This window comes from Phacochoerus africanus, chromosome 3, assembly GCF_016906955.1.
Source record: "Phacochoerus africanus isolate WHEZ1 chromosome 3, ROS_Pafr_v1, whole genome shotgun sequence".
In the NCBI taxonomy this organism is placed as follows: Eukaryota; Metazoa; Chordata; class Mammalia; order Artiodactyla; family Suidae; genus Phacochoerus; species Phacochoerus africanus.
Genome location: NC_062546.1, coordinates 62,139,865 through 62,159,417, shown reverse-complemented (window position 1 = coordinate 62,159,417; position 19,553 = coordinate 62,139,865). Strand labels below are relative to the sequence as shown.

General features: G+C 38.7%; 1 protein-coding gene across 4 annotated transcripts in view; it reads right to left on the bottom strand.

The window, feature by feature from the left end:
* The window catches only part of LOC125122936 (rho GTPase-activating protein 7-like), a 192,131-nt gene that overhangs the window by 51,521 nt on the left and 121,057 nt on the right, over window positions 1–19,553 (bottom strand). Inside the window, exon 5 of one of the 4 annotated variants that reach the window (XM_047771901.1) lies at window positions 7,361–7,647. The exons of 2 other annotated variants lie outside the window; for them this stretch is intronic. In XM_047771901.1, coding sequence (XP_047627857.1) covers window positions 7,636–7,647 — 12 coding nt within the window. In that variant the 3' untranslated portion in view covers window positions 7,361–7,635. Of the gene's footprint in view, window positions 1–7,360; window positions 7,648–16,217; window positions 16,429–19,553 lie in introns of those variants that run through there. One more of the 4 variants, XM_047771900.1, reaches the window with a different exon arrangement.

The window sequence follows — 19,553 nt, the reverse complement described above, 5'->3', positions numbered from 1 at the left end:
TAACCAGTAAAATTGGAGAAAGAGTCTGTGTTTGGGGGCATTGTAAATGGTCTGGCTTGGAAAGATTTCCCTGAGATCTTCCAGAGTGGAGGCAACAAAGTACGAAATTAGAACACTTGTTTTTGTGCCATCAAATTTCTGGCACTCCCTAAAGTGGGGGCCAAGCACTGGGCAATGTAATCATTTCAAGGATGAACCTGGGAGTTCCCGTCATGGCACAGTGAATAACGAATCCAACTAGGAACCATGAGGTGGCGGGTTTGATCCCTGGCCTGGCTCAGTGGGTTAAGGATCCGGCATTGCCGTGAGCTGTGGTGTAGGTTGCAGATGCGGCTCGGATCCCGTGTTGCTGTGGCTCTGGCATAGGCCAGCGGCTACAGCTCCAATTCGACCCCTAGCCTGGGAACCTCCATATGCTGCTGGAGCAGCCGGAGAAATGGCAAAAAGACAAAAAAAAAAAAAAAAAAAAAAGACAAAAAAAAAAAAGATGAACCTGAAGTTGAGAGATAAACTTGTGCAGGCTCACCTTTCCTGGTGGCATGAGCTCACCACTCCTCCATTTTGGAACAGGGACATCCATTCCTCCTAATCTGTGATTAATTAGCTGTCCTCTAGCATTGTTGCCTAATTTTTAAGTGTATATTAATCTTGTTACTATAAACAAAGAGAGGTGTAAAAGAGGGAAAGGGAACTTACATTATGTTTAGAATAAAACTCAAATTTACCACAGTCTTCGGGCCCACTGTGACCTCGTGTGTTGGCCCCTTCCCTTAGCATTCCACATGCTTTCCCGTCTCAGTGCCTTTGCCCTGGATATTTCCTACCTAGAATTCTTCTCTTCTGACTCTCTTCATCCACATGGATGGCAAGTATTACAGCATCCTAGAGAGGCCTTTCTAGGTTATCCTACCAAAAGATTAACTCCCTTTTATCTCTACTTTTTTCCATTCTTTTCCTTATCGCAATGTAGTCATTCATTTATTCTGGAATTATGCATAGTTGCCTACTCTGTGCATGATAATTGCTCCTTTACCTCCAGGAGCCTACACTTTAGAGGGAGATATAAACATGCATCATATAATCTCATAAGTCATTGCAAAATCCTAATTCTGTAAAGATCTACGAATGACAGCCTGTGGAACTAACCTGCAAGTATTGGACTTTGGATTTCTTTGTAGTTTGTTGTCTATCTCTTACTTGAATATGTGCTCCCTAAGGGCAGAGTATGCTTTTTGTCTGGTTCTGCACTGCAGTCCCACAGCATGCACATTGTGGGGATTTAATAGATGTCACTGAATAAATGAATGTTAAACTTTTACATTAACTCTTTCGATTAAACTTCATGGTAACCATGAGAACCATGTACAACTATTGCTATTTTATGGATTAACAGCATTGAAGCTCAGATAAGAAATTAGTTTGAGGTCACGAAACTGGTGACAGAACCAGAAATTGAACCTAGTTCTTATTCCAAGTCATTTTTCTTTCTATTCCACAAAAGGCATGGGAGAGGCAAAGAATAAATGATCGAAAATTACTTTATTACCTAAGTTCACTGTAATTACTGTAGAACCTAAGCTCATCAGTTACATTATTTTCATGGGTTCTCCATATAACATCAAAGGCAAAAAACCAAAACAAACCAAAAAACAAGCCTACTCCTTTGCAAAAGAATCCTACAACTTTATTTTCCAATAGTACTGCAGGACCAACAAACTCTAACCTCGTCAAGCAGGCTGGAATATTTCTAGTGTTTGGTGATTGCAAAATTGGATTTCATTTGGATCTCTTTATGTCTGGCACCAAAACGACAACTTGAACTGTAAAGAACAAAGCTGTGTGCGTTTGTGGTATTTGCTTGACTTGGCTAAAGGAAACTAGGTACAAAGGTACATGCTCACTTAACTCTTTCTGTGCTCTAAGTTCTCTGAAATTGGAAAGAAATTCCTACAGTTTGTTAATTATGAATTGAGTGTTAGCAGGGAGAAGCATGTGTGTGTGTGTGTGTTTATGTGTGCGTGTGTGTGCATGTGTGTATTTTGCTTACAAACTTGCTTTTATATCCTCCCTTTCCCCTGAGATCTCTCCTTTCAGAACTTGGATAATATAGGGCTAGACTCCAGCTTCAGAGAAAAGAAGAGCTCAGGGGAAGCCAGAAAACACTAATAAAGTGGTTTCTGATTAGATTTTCAGATGACTCCTTGAACTTTGTGTGGGACGCCAGCCCACCAGCTTTATCTTCAGATTTGTTCCCCCCAGCTTGCTTCCCTCCTCACAAGGCGAACATTGTTTTCCCGTTTCCAGGTCTCTGGGTAATGCCATTCCTAGCTCCCCTTGTGTTTGGTGGCCCGAAGTACTGGCACAGAAGTCTCTAGGCTTATGTAGATTCCCTTTGTGGAATAGGGTTACGTGATTTTTAAATTTACCGCATACTAAAGACTTCTTTCTAAACCTTTCAAATATCAATCGAAACTAAACATCTTTCCCCTAATTAAATAAAAAATATATATTTTAAGAATATGTGTCTCATATTTCTAATTCATTGGCCTATAAACCATCAAAACAGTAAGAACTAATTGTTGTCAAAGAATCTCTTTAGAGTCTCTTAAAAGGCAATTGAAAAGTTTCCCCCTCCTATTTAATTAACCTCATATTTTGCCAAGGATTAAACTTAGTATGCTTGAGATGGGATGATAAGCTGGTGCCCAAAGACTTTCAACACTTTCTTCAATTGGGACAAATGTCCTCCTGTTCTGATAATTAATTTACATTTAATCCAATCTGCATTCCATTAGTATAATCCTTAGCCATCCAATTCCATTTTTAATTTCCATTTCTCAACCTCTATCCTATTACTAGCTTTCACAGTAGGTCAAGAGAGAACCCTGTAGAAATACATTTGTTGACATAAACTGAGAAAAATTTACTTTGAGTTAAATTGATTACCTCTGTCCTTTAGAATTAGAAGCACACTGGGTATAGAATCCAATCAGTCCAGTGCCCTATGTGGCTTGCTGATACCCAAGGTTATGTGGGAGGAGCAGATCCATCCTTTTTTGTGGTCTATTCTCCTTCATTGTAGGAGAACTTAGTGGTCTCAGCTCCCCTCAAGACACTCTGATATTTCCAGGATTCTCTGGAAGATCAGTGAATCCGTGCCTTTGTCCTGTGGAATCAGCCTGCAAACACAAGGTGCCTACGAGCACATCAGATCCAAATGCAAAAGGTGCCACAGATTTCACTTTTGAGAATCCAGGAGTCTGCCTTCCTCAATTAACCTCCTACAACACTTTCATTGTATACCACTGAGCAAGCAGCCTCGAGACGGTGTTGCTTCTGGGTTTCCAGACATGTGTCATTTCCACTGCATATTTAGTAGCACATAACTGCCTGAAGTGGGGAGACGGGAATGTGAGGCATGTCTCACTGAGGAGGAGGGTTTTTATATTTCAAAAAAAAAAAATCACTCAACTGCTAATGGAAACGTCAACCTCCCAGCCCTATTCTTAAAAATAAATAAATACAAGGAGTTCCTCATGTGAGAGACACATTAGGGACACAAGATATTCATTTCCATGAAGTCACTCACAGCAGGGCTGTCTGGAAAAATGCTTTCATCTTCTGTGAAGGGAGGAGGAATTGTACCAGCAAGAAGGTTTAAAGACCAAAACTTTGAAGTGGAGGGTGAAATGGGAAAAGTGATCCTCCGGTCAGGTGAATTTGGGCCAAACCAGATTAATTTCTACATTTCAATTCAACATGGGCTGCATAGAGACTATAGAGTCATGATTTGTAAGGAGATGCCTCTTGGTCCTGTCCAGCAGTGGGCACACGGGGTCTCGTACAGTTTGGTATGTCCACCATGACCCTGGGTGCAGAGGGCAGCTGAAGTAGTAGGTGCTGCACCGCTGGAGCTGGACAGCTCTGCTTTGAGCTGCTTCATGGGTTGTTGTCTACTTAAATTCACTTACTGCACATTCACTGAGCATCTGCTATAAACTGCTGGTACTATTTCAAGTGTGATCAGGTGATAGTGATCAAGATAGATGTGGCCTTGGCCTAGTGAAGGCTGTAGGCTCTGCAAAGTTCCCTGTGGGCTGTTGGGAGGTATGAGTGTGAACATCATGAATGGGGTTCCAGAATGCTCATATTGAAGATGAATAAACTGAGGTCCTGACAGAATCCCCCAAAGGATTAACTGCAAAGTTGGGAAACAGAATCTGGATGCCGTGACTTAGACTTTAGTGTTATTCCTCCTATGTTCAGAGCTAGGACAGGAAGAAAAGGCATAAAAAAATCTTAGAAATCTGCTCAACTCTAGGGGATGTGAATTTCGGTCCATGACTACATCTTATCTCTATTTCTGTTCATTCAAGTGCTCTCTCAAGATAGAATCAAAGCTCTTCACCCATTCTTGGACATGGAGAAGATCAGGTACATGGGCCTTTTTCCTTCCAGACCGGTGTCTCCAACTTGCATTTGATCAGAGGTCATCTGCCTGCTGTTAGTTTCAGAAGCTTTTGCCTCAGTCCTTCTCCATTCAAGCAGCCCTTTCTGCACAGCCAGCTCTCTGTGGAAACCTTGGGGCTCTCTCGCATTCTTTGCTGCCCTGCATCACTTCCTTCCTTCCTTTCTTGTAGGCACTGGGAATACTTTCTCTCCAACCCCCATTCCTGCTGCTGTTCACTCTCCCAGCCATGACCTTTGCCTCTTTCCCTTTCCTCTCTCTGTTTCCCTTGAGGCTCTGTTGCTGTACTTTTATACTGCTGAAAACCAGGATGTGGTGGGATAGAATTCAATGTGTTTTCCTTTTGATTCTGAGCTTCTGCCTTGTTTTCTCCATGTTTGCTTAAAAGCCCTCACTCTTTCTTTTCTTTTGCTTTTTTAACGGCTGCACTGTGGCATATGGAAATTCCCAGGCTAGGGGTCTAATCAGAGCTGCAGCTGCCGGCCACAGCCACAGCCACAGCAATGCCGGATCGGAGCCATATCTGTGACCTGCACCACAGCTCATGGTAACACTGGATCCCCCACCACTGAGGTAGGCCAGAGATCAGACCTGCATCCCCTTGGATACAAGTTGGATCCTTAACTCACTGAGCCACAATGGGAACTCTTGCCCTCACTCTTTAAAATGCTGTGTTTCAACTTTAGTCCTGAGCACTGGTCCTGCCTGTGGTGCCTCTTTCCCCTTCGCATCTGTAAATATCTTCAGTCCTGTCTCTGGCAAGGTGACATCTGATCAGGCTTTTACATGAAAAAGGGCAACTTACAGTGTTTATGATTCAGGATGTGGAATGTTCCTTACTCAGTCTGTCCAGACCTTGACCTCCTGAAACGCACGACTCAGAGAATTGCTGGCATTGATCTTATGCTGTCCTTAAAGATCCTGTAATACATTCATCTCCTGTTCTTGGGAGCTGCTTACAGGTTAGTCCCCATAGCTCAGTCCTCATTAGGGGCATGATACAGGATGGAAGGAATGGGAAAAGCAACTTCTACCTACCAAAGAGTGTCCCATGAATTATTTCTTTGTACAACGTTGTTTATTATAGTGCAAAACAAAACAAAGCAGTGCCTGTTTGTTTTTGAGAAGAGATTGTTTTCTTTATACAGTTCAGCACATGGAGCACATGGACTTTCCTGTACCATTTGAAATCCTAAAATCAGAATCTCCACAATCTAATTAACATCCTTTGTGGAAGTGAAACATTCTATGGTTTATTTTTATCTTCTGTGTATTCCTTCATCTGAATTCAACTATTTGAGGATGAATTTGGTGCTTGACCTACCTGCCAACACCAGTGCAAAGAAGACAGGACAGAATTGAGTTTTGAGTTGAGAGATTTTTTGAGTTGCATTTGCAAAGGAGGATGATATGATATTATTAGGACAAGAGCTTGGGAAGGTTTTCAACTGGGAGAGTGATTTTATAGAAATAAACATATGTTGTCTTCTCGCCCCAATTAGCAATCATTTTGTGGGGTTTAAATTGTATCTGTGGCTTTAGGATGGTTTTCTGTTGAGTAAAGCTGATAAGTCCAGTCAAAGACCAAATCTTTGACCCTGGCCTCAAGTGAACATGGTGTTTTAAATGGCTGAATTTTTTTCCCAGTAACTCAGAGAGGAAGAGACTCAGAGCTGTTTTGTTGGGAGCAATGATAGAGAGTTTTCAAACAGATAAAGTATTGATCTCCACATCAGCAGTAAGCGATGAATGTCCCACAGTGATAAAGTGCCCTTAAACACCACATCATCTATGTCCTCAGGAAGTACATTTTCCATGACACCAAAGCCAAATTCACGTGCTGTCCCTTTCTTTCTTCCCTTCCTAACTCCCCATATTTCTTGCCAGAGAGCCCTGACCCCTTCTCCTTCAAGATCAGGGCATCTCTGGCTGATTGAAGCATTGCCTTTATCCTTCATGCAGCAAAACAGTCATAAGGTCAAGTTCTTATTTGCTGCAGGGAAATCACAAAGGATCTGAGGACGAGATAGAGGGATATTATCCAACAAAAAAATACAAGACAATTTTTCCCAACATGGAAAAAAATTCTTACAAAATATTAATGTTTACCAGTGGGGACACCTTCTATGCAAGCTGTTCTTATGTGCGTACTGAGTAGATTCCTGGGAGATGGATCTGGACGATCTGGTGTGAACACATGAACTCAGGCTAAACAGCCCTCACAGAAGGGCAGGTGAGGGTTGGATATAAATGGTTCACAGTTTTTAGAACAAACAGATTTTTTTTCTGAGTAAAGATAAGCAGTACTTGTGTTAGCAAGGCTCCTTCTGCTCAACTCCTCTCCGACAGTGTTTAGAGAAAGGGGGCTTGCAGGGCAGGGCCGTGCTGGTTATGACTGCCTTGATCACATTCACAGGTGTAGCCTGTGGTCTCAATGTCCAGAAAGTGGGCACCATGTCTTCAACTTCCTTCCATCTCCCAGCCTGCTGTACATAGAGTAGACGTGTTGAATTTGTTTGAGCGTCAAATGGGTTCATTCTTTCTTTTCAATCTGTAGATACAACTCCTTTCATAGCCTAATAAATTTTGTATTACTGACTTTAGCCAAAAAAAGATGATTTTTCTTACCAAAGTCAACAAAGACCTGCTTTTTCTGTTGTTGTTAATCAAATAGGTGATTTTTACTCTTTATATTATTTCCTTTATCTTATTTCCCTTTCTTAGGCATTGAAAATTATTGGCACTAATATACTTTACCATTATAAGCATCATCTAGGTATCATCATCTTCCTAGTTGCTCCATCCTTAAGCGGTCTTGTCTCCTCCATCTTCTTTATTCCTTACATCTGATGTGTTGCTTCACTATATAGATTACAATTCCTATATTATTAATATCTTGGCTCCACTATGCTTCCTCCTCCACATTCCTGTTATCTCAGTTTAGGTTTCACACTAATATGCTTCACCATTTTGCCCTCCTTCTTAAAACAATGCTCTTTTGCATTCTGTGACCGTGCTTTTTTAACTTTTTGCATACCTCAATTCACTTTCTTCTGGGGACTTCTCTGATTCTTGCAGTAGCTCAGGCAGAAATTATGAAGATGTCCTTGATTTCCTTCTTTCTCTTCCAGATGACCTTCAATCCATCAGAATATGTTTTTTGTCCCTTAAACATATATCTGGAATATGAATGTTTTTGTTACCACTGCTGCTACCACCGTGGACCAGCTTTATCCTCTCTTGCCTGGACTGTTACACTTGCCTCCTAACTGGCCTCCCTGATTATTCCCTGTGCCAATTGGGTATTTTCTCTCTCTCTTTCTTTATTTTTTTCTTTTTAGGGCTGCACTTGTGGCGTATGGAAGTTCCTAGGATAGGGGTCTAATCGGAGCTACAGCTGCAGGCCTACACCACAGCCACAGCAATGTGCGATTGGAGCCATGTCTGCAGCCTACACCACAGCTCACGGTGGTGCTGGATCCTCAACCCACTGAGCAAGGCCAGGGATTGAACCTGTGTCCTCATAGATCCTAGTCAGGTTTATAACCTGCTGAGCCACAAGGGAAACTCCCCAATAGGGTATTCTCAACACAGCAGAGATAAAGCCTAAGATGGATCATGTAACATCTTCACTCAGAACCTTCCTCAGGCTTTTCACTTCACTGAGAATCAAAGCCCAAATCCTCACAGGGGTCCATGAGGCTTTTGATGTTCTGCTCCCTCCCTCCTGCTCACCCATCTCTAGCTCACTGCCTCTTCTTGGTTTCTCAGCACACCTGCTTCCCTCCTGCTTCCAGCCTTCCACACTTGCTGAACCCCCACCTGGGGTGCTCTTCCTCAGAAATCTATATAGTTTGCTTTCTCCTTCCTTCCAATCTTTACTCCAAAAACCAACTTTAACTTAGTGAGGCCCACCCTAATCACTGTCTGAAAGCCCATGACTCAGGCATTCTTCCTTGCTTTCTCCTTAGAATATATTGTTATTAAAGACACTAATATAATTTGCCATTTTATTGCTTTTTCATCCAATGTACTATCAGCTCAAAAAGAGAAGGGACTCATAATAATTATTGTTATTTTGTCCCTTTTTTCTCTGACATAGTTTGCCAACACAGTGTTCAATGAATGTTTGTTGAGTGACTAATTGACCTGCTGTTGGTGTTTCCCATAATTTTCTCTCAGTCCTTTCTCATGTCATTTGGGTGATTATCTCATCTTTAAATTCACCTATCTGAAGATTAAATTCCATGGCATATTCCTCCTTGGAGCTCCAGACCTGTATATTTAAATTCCCAGGCATTGTCCTTGACTTGTATTTGACAGGACTTTTCCTCTTGCAAATGACTTAAGCACACTGGCAGGTACAATTGAAAAGTCCAGTTGTGGGCTAGGTTCAGGTGTGGCTGAGAGCAGGGCTCAATAATCAACCAAACCTGCCTGTTCTTGTCCCTTCACTCAGCTCTCCTTTTCTATATGGGCTATCTTCTTAATTCTACTTCTGGGGTGGCAAGATGGTTACAGCAGCCCTAGCCTCATCTTTGTGTGACTCTCAATCCATTGCTGAGGAGTGAGCCTCTTTTCTAGTAGGTTCCACAAAATTCCTGATATTCAGTCTTTCATGGAACTGGTTTAGGGTGGGTGTAGTCTAGCCCCCTCATTCAGCCATCAGCAGCAGGAACATACACACTCACCCATGATTGGGGCCAGGAGAACTGCAGGATGTTTAGTGATCTGGTCTGAGTTATATGATGATGTACTCTTGGGGGTAGCCTTGCCATACAAGCTGGATGTTGCAGAGGGATCCTCAAATGAGAATCAGGGGTGGTTTGCAGAAGGGGAAATGGATGCCAAAGACATTACCTGCCTGAGTATCATCACCTTCCTAGTTGCTCCGTCCTTAAGAGGTCTTGTTTCCTCCCTTTTTTTACTCCTTACATCCAATATGTTACTTTATTATATAGATTACAATTCCTATATTATTATTATAATATACAATTACTATATTATTATTGTAATCTATACTATTCACTATATAGATTACAATTCCTATAATATTAATATCTTGGCTCCACTAGGCTTCCTCCTCCACATTCCTGTTATCTCAGTTTAGGTTTCAGTTATTTTTTTGTGTGCCTGGATTGCTATAAAAGTCTTCAAAATAACATCCTTCCCTAGAGTTATTCCAATGTGTTTTCTCCCAGTTCAAAAAAGATTTTTCCCCAAATGCACATATAGTTTGCAGGGGCACCCTCCCTTCCAGTGTCCTTTGATGGAGCCCCTCATCATTGTCATGGGGCAGGACACATTTGGATCTGACTGTAACCGGCCTCTGCAGCTCCCCCTCTGAGCTCAAAGCACTTGCACTTAAGTCAGACCAACTCACCTGCTGTTCCCTGGATGTGCTATGGGCTTTCTCACCTCCACACCTTTGTTCACACTGACCATTCTACCTGGAAAGTCCTTCCTTTGGCTCTTGACACCTCCAACAAGGTAGAGCCATCTGTCCTTAATACTTCAGAAATATTTTTGAACACTCACTGCATATCATCTTTCCCTGACACCCTCAGAATTAGCTGAGGTGTCCCACCCCTAAGTTAGAGTTGGTTGTTTATCAGTGTGTTTTTGTTTAACTGTGAGCTCCTTGAGGAAGTCCATTTTATCTCTAGTACTAGCACATGTTTGACACATATTAAGTACTCAATAAATTATTACCAAATAAAGAAATAAAATGTAAATAAACAAAAGGTAAATTTGGTATTTAAAATCATCTTCACTATTGAGCAAGTATATTATAAAAAGATCAAATAAGAGCTATGGTCCTATAATGATTCCTTTTCAAGAGAAAAATCCTCTTGTAATCATTCATCAGAGAGTGATGGAGGAAGGTAATAGCTACATTAACATAGACTGAAAGATGATTTATTTGACTTGTGATTTGAGATTGTACTTTTTGGGAAATTGTAATACCTTACTATTTACATTTCATGTATTACTTCATTTTAAAACATGTGCTAATGGCAAATAGGATATTAAATGTCTGAAAATATGGGGATAAATGTAATTGACCTTTACCAGGGATTACTTTAAAAGTCGCAGAAAATTCCAAGTTCAAAGTTTCAATGTCATGCTTTCCTTAGTAATTGCTAATAAATATCAAACATTTATAGAGAGAACTGTAATCCATATAAATCATTGTTTCCATGGGTACCCTGATTACAACCATTTTGTACACAAATAGCAGTATTGTTCTAAGATTGGTACTCAGTTTACTAGCATTCCAAGAAAATGTCCAAACAAATTCTTCTATGGTGATGTGGCAAGAACATCATTTCTTCAGAGGCGCTAACAAAAGGCAGAAATCTCTTTTTTTAAGTGTTTGTATTCATCACTGATAAAAGTGGATGCTTACTTGCTGGAATTTGAATTATTACAATTATAAGACAAATAAGGTTCATGAACTTTGTGTCATATTTTGACCAAAGGCTAAAGTACTTTCTCATGTTCTTCAGTGCAAAGGAAGATGCCATCAATAGAAAAGGGACAGTTAAAAGCATCCAGGACACAAGATGCTTCACTTTAAAAGACATAGAACTTCTCAATATTTTGTTCATCCAAGATTTTTGATCTTATAGAAAGGGGCTTATTTGTTAAGCTATTAAGAAGCCAGATAAATTTTGCAGGGATATTAGTATGCCTAATTTATAACATATATACTTTAAAATATTCTCAATGAAGTAAGATGGTTAAGACGCCATCAATACCATGACCGAGCATTCGCCATGATTTGGCTCAGAGAACAGCAACAAAGAAGCATAGCTAGAGAAAGCAGCAAAGATGGCTATAACTGAAACCCAAATGACAACTATTAAGATGGATGCAGAGAGGGGTGACTGAATTATTAATCTTTCTCATCATCCTCAGCTTCCCAGATAACGACCACATTCATTAGTGTCATTCTGAATACAAAAGTGCGCTGTGGGGCTTCCCCGGATGATAAAGGGGCTCCTTCCTCCTTCACGTTTCCCTGAATTGGGGTATTCCAATCTTTCTGGGAACTTGACTCTGTAAATTGCTTCTCATCTGATGCTAGGACATGAAGGACAAGGATGTTCTTTATGGTGCTGTTGATCTGCTTCATTTAACCCAATTGTCTTGGCCTCTTTCTAAGTTACACTTGTGTGTCTCCTTTAATTCACCCTAGTACAGAAAATACCAGAATTTGATTCAACTCAAAGAATAATTTGCCACAGAATTTAAGCAAAATGCAATCATGCTATTTAAAATATTAATTTATTTTCAAAATAATTTTGTATACTAATTTTTAATCTATTGTATAAATTGCAGTTAATAATAGCTGTCATTGGTAGAGGGCTTACTCTGCATCGAGCACTCTGCTAAGAAATTTACTTCCATACATCACTGATCTTCATGAATAACCTTTTAAAGGGTTTCATTAAATTATTTAATTAAAATAAAAATATTTTAAAACTGGCTTATTCGACATAACAAAAAAGAAAAAGATGACATGCATAATGTTTAAATTACTGTGTTTTAATATAATAATAGTGTAAATTATCACTATAGAATAATTTTATGAATCTGTATTTAAAAGTAATAAATCTGTTTCATGAAAATATTTACCATATTAAAGTGCTTTATCAAAATTTAACCTAAATCTAATAATGTTCTAAAAAAATTAAAAAATAGAAAAACATTAATGAAGGCCAAATTGTATGCCCCTATGATGTGACATTACCTATCTGCTTAAGAGGTTTGTGTGGAAATGCTGTAAATGAAATAACTATATCTTCTTATAAGTTGGATTTTTAATATTTGAAATTTTGTCTCTTGAAGTAGATCTCAGTGGAATAGAAATGCCATGTTAGTGGTCATGTAGTTTGTTATGGATTTAGAACCTCCACAGTGAGCACTTCAAATCCAAGCTTCAACTTAACTTCTGACCCCAAAAGCCAAAGGGCAAGCTGATTCAATCCTTAATTCTTTAAATCTACTATCTAATTTGGAAACTTCAACAGCTATTTTTTCAGGGTGTAATGAAAATTTCAAAAATATATACTTCAAAGCTTGACTACCATTCTAATTCAAAGAAGAGTATAAAATACATGTAACTGTGAGTCACGTATTAAACTTGGGTTAAAAAACCTTGGAGAATACACACACACACACACACACACACACACATGTATATATATGTATATATGTAAAATAATATGTATTATTATACATTATAATATATAATATATTATTATGTGTTATATGTATATTGTCAACTCAAAGACATAAGGAAATATTGATCTCTAGGATTCTTGTTAGAGTGTCTTGTAGATTTTCTAATTCCCTCCTAATATTTTCACCAGCATGAAACCTGAAAAAGTTTACAGTGTATTCTAGCCACTGTTTCAAGAAAAGGCATCACAAAGAAGAAAGATGTTTCTATGTGGTCTAAGCTGTGTCTTCCCATGAAGAGATGGTTTGGCTGTGAGGACCAACCGATCATGTGAATTCTCATGCTGACTGACTGTGCCCTGGCTCCTGTTTTCTCTTACAGAGAATATGGGGCGAGATTTCACACCACCTGGTAAACACCATTCAACAATGCATGTGATCATTTCCCTGTTTTCTTTTAATAAGGAGAGAACAGCGGGGTATTGCCAGTGAGGCTGGGAGGATTAGCTAAGGATGTGCGTTCCTCCCATCTCCAAGGTCCCTTTCATAGGGCAGCCCTCCCTGGGACCTGGCCTGAGTGGCCACAGGGTGACTCCCAGGTCACACTCAGCTCTGAAACCTAGCACCTCTTCTTCCCCTTCCCTGCTCACAACCAGCCCTATGTTCAGGCAATTTTGGAAAATGGGAAAGACAATATAGTTAGCATAGAAGATGTGATTTGGGGATAACAGAGTTAGAAATGTTAAGAAATAAGGCAGGTAGGTATGTGGGAGAGAGGAGGAGTGCTTTGTTTTATGGATTCATGACGAGCACAGGGAGAGTGGAAATTAAGTGTTGTCAGTAAACTTTTCATCTTTCTTGAGGATTCTGTCTCATGATATCATTCCAAAGCTCTGACAAAGTAACTGCCTACTTTTACCTACAAAAGTCTTCTGAATGATGGAAGTAAGACAAGACTGCTCTTTTTAGCTGATATTTAATCATAGTTCCTGTTGAGTGACTCAGGAAGACAGTGGGTCTCACCGTGTCAGGATTCCCCACCTGTCAAATATTGATTACTGTGGCTGATTTCATGGCTATTTGGTGTGGATTATGTGTGTCAGCAGATTATAAATACCGTGGGAGGGGAGAAAAAAGGAAAACTGGTAGAAACTATCAGTGAAAAAAACAGTAGCTAATGAGTCTTTTAGTTATTGCAAACTGTTGTACTATGATATACTGGTTTTTGGTTTTGTTAGATTAAGACATTTTTAGTGGATAAATTAAGGACAGTGTGGTACAATAAAGATGCTTAGGACTTGGTTAAAAAGAACTCATTAAAATGAATGCTTTTAAGTCTAGGGATAGCATCTTGCCTCCCCTTCAATTTTCAGTGCCTATTAGAGATCGGCATGTGGTAAAAACTCCACTTTTTGTTCAAGGAGTCAATGAAAAGGAATAAAATCTAGTGGAAGTAGGAAGGATTGCCTTCTCATCCACAAAAATCCTCTTTGTTTTAATGAGGACATTTATTAAGTGTTTGATACATACCATAAAATATTCTAAGGGAAGGATTTTGAACATCAAACGTTTGTAGCATAGAAATAGGAAATATATATCAAAATTTATTAATTATTCTAAGCCATAGATTCTTGCAGAAATACATCAAAGCAAGATATTCCCTAGAGATACTCTGCCTTATATGTACTTCCATAGGCATCTATTGTGCGATACATGTTTTGATAACATTGGAAGTCCTCAAATATCCTCTGTGTATTTAAATTTTTAAAGTTCCTGAAAAGTCACTTAATGTTTTCTGGCTTTGGAGGATTGGAGGCACAAATCTGAAATGGGTGACTCTTAATTATAAAAGGTGGATTTATATAACCTAAATTGCCTCATAATGTGATCTCTTACTTTGTGTATGAAGCAATATACAATTTGACCAGAAGATGGCAGCATTCTGAAGGAAAAAAAAAGAAAACAAGAAAGCAAACATGAAAACAAAAAGATATAGCAATTACCACGCTTTTTATTGTTCAAGGTTTTAATGATGACACTATATTATTAGTGTTAATTTTTTTGTATACTATTCTTTTCAAGGTGTAAGATTTCCTTTTTCCAAGGAAAATAACTTGAGTAATTGTAAGAGCCTACCTGTACTATTTTTGCATCAAAAAACAAAGTCCTTTGAAAGACCCAATAATTAGATAGAATTTTAAGTCAGTAGTATATTAAACTTCTCTTGGAGTAAAAAATAATATTAAAAAATGCATGTGGTACTCAAACTTATGATCCAGAAAGATATTAAGTGTGTTAGAATTTTTCTCCAAAATACCTGTTTGGGATGGAGGAATGTTTTGGTGCATTGTAAAATGCATTATATAGAAATACAATTTAAAAAATATGGAGTTCCCATTGTGACTCAGCAGAAATGAATCTGACTAGCATCCATGAGGATGCAGATTTGATATCTGGACTTGCTCAGTGGGTTAAAGGATCTGGTGTTGCCATGAGCTGTGGTGTAGGTTACAGACATGGCTTGGATCTGGCATTGCTGTGGCTGTGGCGTAGGCCGGTGGCTACAGCTCTGATTTGACCCCTAGCTTGGGAACCTCCATATGCCGCAGGTGCGGCCCTTAAAAAAAGTAAATAAAAAAATACCTATCTATCTAGTTATAATTTTATTTGTTTATAAATCTTTAAAAAAAAGGAAAAGGTCCTATATCAGCCTAAAAGCATAAAAGAACTTCCCTTATGTGTCTAATTTGCTAACAACTTGAATTAAATTGAACTGAAAGATGCACGGGGAGCAGATAGCTCATGTTCTTGCAATGACCCTTCCAATTTATACAGCAAAGGGGATTATGAATAATCCATGACAACAATCTTCTTCAAACCAGTTAATGAGTAATGTGGTTTATCTGTGTAACTCAGAGATAACTAGAGTAATTGCGAAAAATAATAAATATATGATTGTAACTCATGAAAAACATTGAAACAATTTATATTTTGCGTCCTGCTTTTAAATGTCATCATGTAGTTTTTGCCACATAATTATTTTCTGCTTGGATGGCAATTTTTAAATAAAAGTTTTCAGGTATTTCATAAGAAAAAATTTACACTCAGTATCCAATTATTTCAAAAAGCTTAAGAACAATAATATTTTAGTCTGAATCTGATGCAGTTACCCATGGGGCCTCTTCCTGCTGCCCAAGCAGCTCCTAAGTCAGAATGTATCTCTTTAGTCCCCTGGAGTCAGTCTGATTTAATTCCCTTCATCCACGCTTGATCTGACCATTTGAGATCCAATAGGTGTACTTATCCCTGAAATCCATCCTTCTTCTTCCTCTTCTTCTTCTTTCTTTTTTTGCTTTTTTAGGGTTGCACCTGAGGCATGTGGAGCTTCCCAGGCTAGGGGTTGAATCAGAGCTGCAGCTGCCAGCCTACACCACAGCCACAGCAATGTGGGATCCGAGCCAAGTCTGAGACCTACACCACAGCTCATGACAATGCCAGATCCTTAACCCACTGAAAAAGGCCATGGATCGAACCCACATCCTCATGGATACTAATCGGGTTAGTAACCCGCTGAGCCAAAATGGGAACTCTTGATATCTTCCTTCTTTCTGCCAAGAAGCTACTGAAGCTTCTAGAGCTCAGCACCAAACTGAATGTCCAGAACCCCTGGCCAGGCAGAATCCATCCCTGGTCACTGCATTAAACCTCTTCCCCATCACAATTCCCAAGAAATGGACTCATACAGAAGGATGTTTCTTCAGTACTTGTTGGAACTGAGGAAGAAAGAAATCAAGCCAATGATGACAAAAACTTATGTCATGTACACCCCCCAAAATACAAAAAAAGAAAGTCTAGGCAAACTTCTAAACACTTACATTTTTTTTAATTCTCTCTGCAAGAATGTAATTATTCATTTTAAACATCTATCATCATCAGTTCTTTTTATTGTGTTCAAATTTGTTTATTTAGAGCTCAACTGAAGTCAACGTATAGGCTATTTTGTAATACTTTAACATGTCACCTAATCAGCATGTGTTCTGACTTAATGTATTTAAAAAAACTTACTTTTAAATATTTTCCCCTCATAAGGGGGATATAAGTCCTACCTTTAGTTGGGCCAATCAAGGAACTGAAGGGTGGTACTCATCCAGTTTTGGGTTGTATGTACCTATCTTTAGTCCTGTCTGAATATAGTTTCAGTCAATGACCAAAAAGTTCCACAATAACCTTGAATTTGTGGTTTTATCTTGCTCAGTATGCTTATTTCTCAGACAGCTTTAGAGAAGAAGTGTGTTCCCCGGCAGTCCTAATCACATCTCAGGACACAGACCCCTGTGATAGCATGTTAAAATGAAGTTCTGATCTAAACCCTAAAGTTTGTATTGCAAAAGAGAACTGATACAGTGGGTGAGAGATTCTTGAACATCTTCTAGACCCACAGAGCCTTATGCTCTGCAGTAGGAGTTTTCTGTTCTCCTCTTCCTTTCACATCCCATGACATAGCTGCTAGCAAGTGATGTATACGGTAAGCTAGAAAGGAAAAGGAAGCTGACTCTCTATCTCTAATCTTTCCTGGCTGCAGGCAGACACCTGCATTTCACAGGATGGACTAGTGGAATGGGGAGAAGACTTACAGATAAAGGAAGACTGAAATGTTGATTATTAAAGGGATCAAACTTTTTCATTTCTGATTCAAGCCTGCTATATTATGGAATTTAAAATGACTGCATTACTTAACAGTATCTAGAAAGAGCTCTGGGAGTCCCTGAGTTTTTGTCTTAGCAGGGAGGGAGAAAAGCAGCTGCTATGGGTGCTTGTTGTGGAAAGGGTAAGAAAAAATTAATTTGTTTTGTGATTTCATTCCAATAGGAGGTACATATTTAACACATTATCACATCCCTAAAAAAAAGATACAGAAAAAGATAATAAATCTTCCCTCAATAAAACGTCTTCCACTAACCTCTGTTATTCCTTCCTTCCATTATTGCCAAAAACATCCTGGAAGCATGTATACTTAAATGGGTACATTTTATTACATGTAAATTATATCTTAATAAGGTTGATTTATTTAAAAAAGCACTGATTTTTCTCCTCATACCTACTTCTGCTTCTTTATTCTCTTAGTGACCCTGCCATTTACTTGCTTTTCCAAGATATAAATTTTGAATCCACCTTTAATCCTTCCTTCTCTCCTCCTTTGCAAAACACTATCAGTTCTACCTCCACTAGGGTATCTTCTCTGCTCCTTATCACTGTTCTCTTCAGGCCACCACTCTCCTGGGTCTAAATCATTATCACAAAAGCTTATCTGCTCTTCCCAGCTCCTTCTGATGTCTCCTAAAACCCCACACTCTGATTCTGCTTTTTTTCCTGCATTTGTGGGATTCTTGTTCTTTAAAATATAAATCAAATGACTTTATTTTCTCGTTTAAAAGCCATCCCCACATTTCTCTTAAGGTATATGTTTTGGTCAGGGTATTGAAAGTTATCCACAAATTTGTCCAAAGGCTATTCTAGCTGCCTTTTCTGCTAGGTGTAGTTATGTATCCCATTCTTTTCTCAAGCTAGATTGCTCAATATACCCTGAGTGGACTAATATTTTTGTTTTCTGATGCTCGTTACATGTTATTTCTCTTCCTTTTTGGTCATCTGGGAAACTCCCAGTCATTATTAAAGACCACATTCCATTGTCAATGCCTCTGGGTAGTCTTACCTAAGGGTTCCCAACTTCTCTGAAAGAAATAATACATTTTTTTTTAACATTCAAACCTTAGATTTGCTAATAACTTTAATATGGTACTAAGTACATATTTTCATAACCACATATTTGGGTCTCTGTTTCTTTCATCACAGAGTGCTCCCCGTGAAGGTGAAGGCCATGACATGTGTGGTCTAAGCAGCTGCTCCTAGGGCTAATGCATCAATTCCCCTACTGCTGGGAAAAGTGGCTGCCAATGGTGGCAGCTGTTTCCCCTGAGAAATGCCCTTCACAGCCAGGACTGCCTCATTCAATATGACATCACTTTCTAGGGGCAGCATAAGTTGACTGGTGCAGGGATCCAACCTCCTTGCCTCAATCTGGGACAACCCTGAAGGGCCACGCAAGCTCCAGAGAGCTCCAGAGAATCAGCTGAGGCTGTAATTGTTACTGCATTGTAGCTCAACCAACTCCGCCCTCTGCCTTCCTCACTTCCAAGCATGTCCATCTCCCAAGAACACTCACCAAAAAAGCTACTCTGGGCAATTTTTGGCCCCAGAGTCTGATTCCAAAGATTCCAATCATGTAATTTCCCCATCTTTTTCCCTTAAATTTTATCCTAGTGCCTAGCACAGTGGCCATATTGAGTTCTTACAGTTTAATTTTATTTTGAAAAAAAAAGAATTGTTTCATAACATTAATGTTCATAACTTTAAAAGAATTAGAGTTCAGCTACATTATAAATTAGAAAGGCTTTGTTTAATAAAATGTAGAATAATTTCATAAGGACATGAATATATCTGTTAGATATATTACACATGGCTAATAATGTTCTTTACATTCTGATTAAGGTAAGTTGTTCAAATGTCTAATACATATTTTAAAAATTCATATTTACTAGAAATGAAAAAATTCTCTCTAACAAATATACAAGTCCTTTTTGGTCAATGTAACTATATAAGAGAATATTAAAAATGCTGACAAAAATATACGTAGACATCATGGTATTAATAATATTGTTAATAGTATTGTTAATAATAATGTTAATATATTAACATCATAGTGTTAATAATATTCCATTTAATACAGAAAAATCTATAAATTTGCTATAAGTAGGGAGAAGATTGCCCAATCTTGATATATTCATGAAGCTCAAAATGTAAAATTTAATAGTTAGTAAATATTTGTGTAGGAAATACA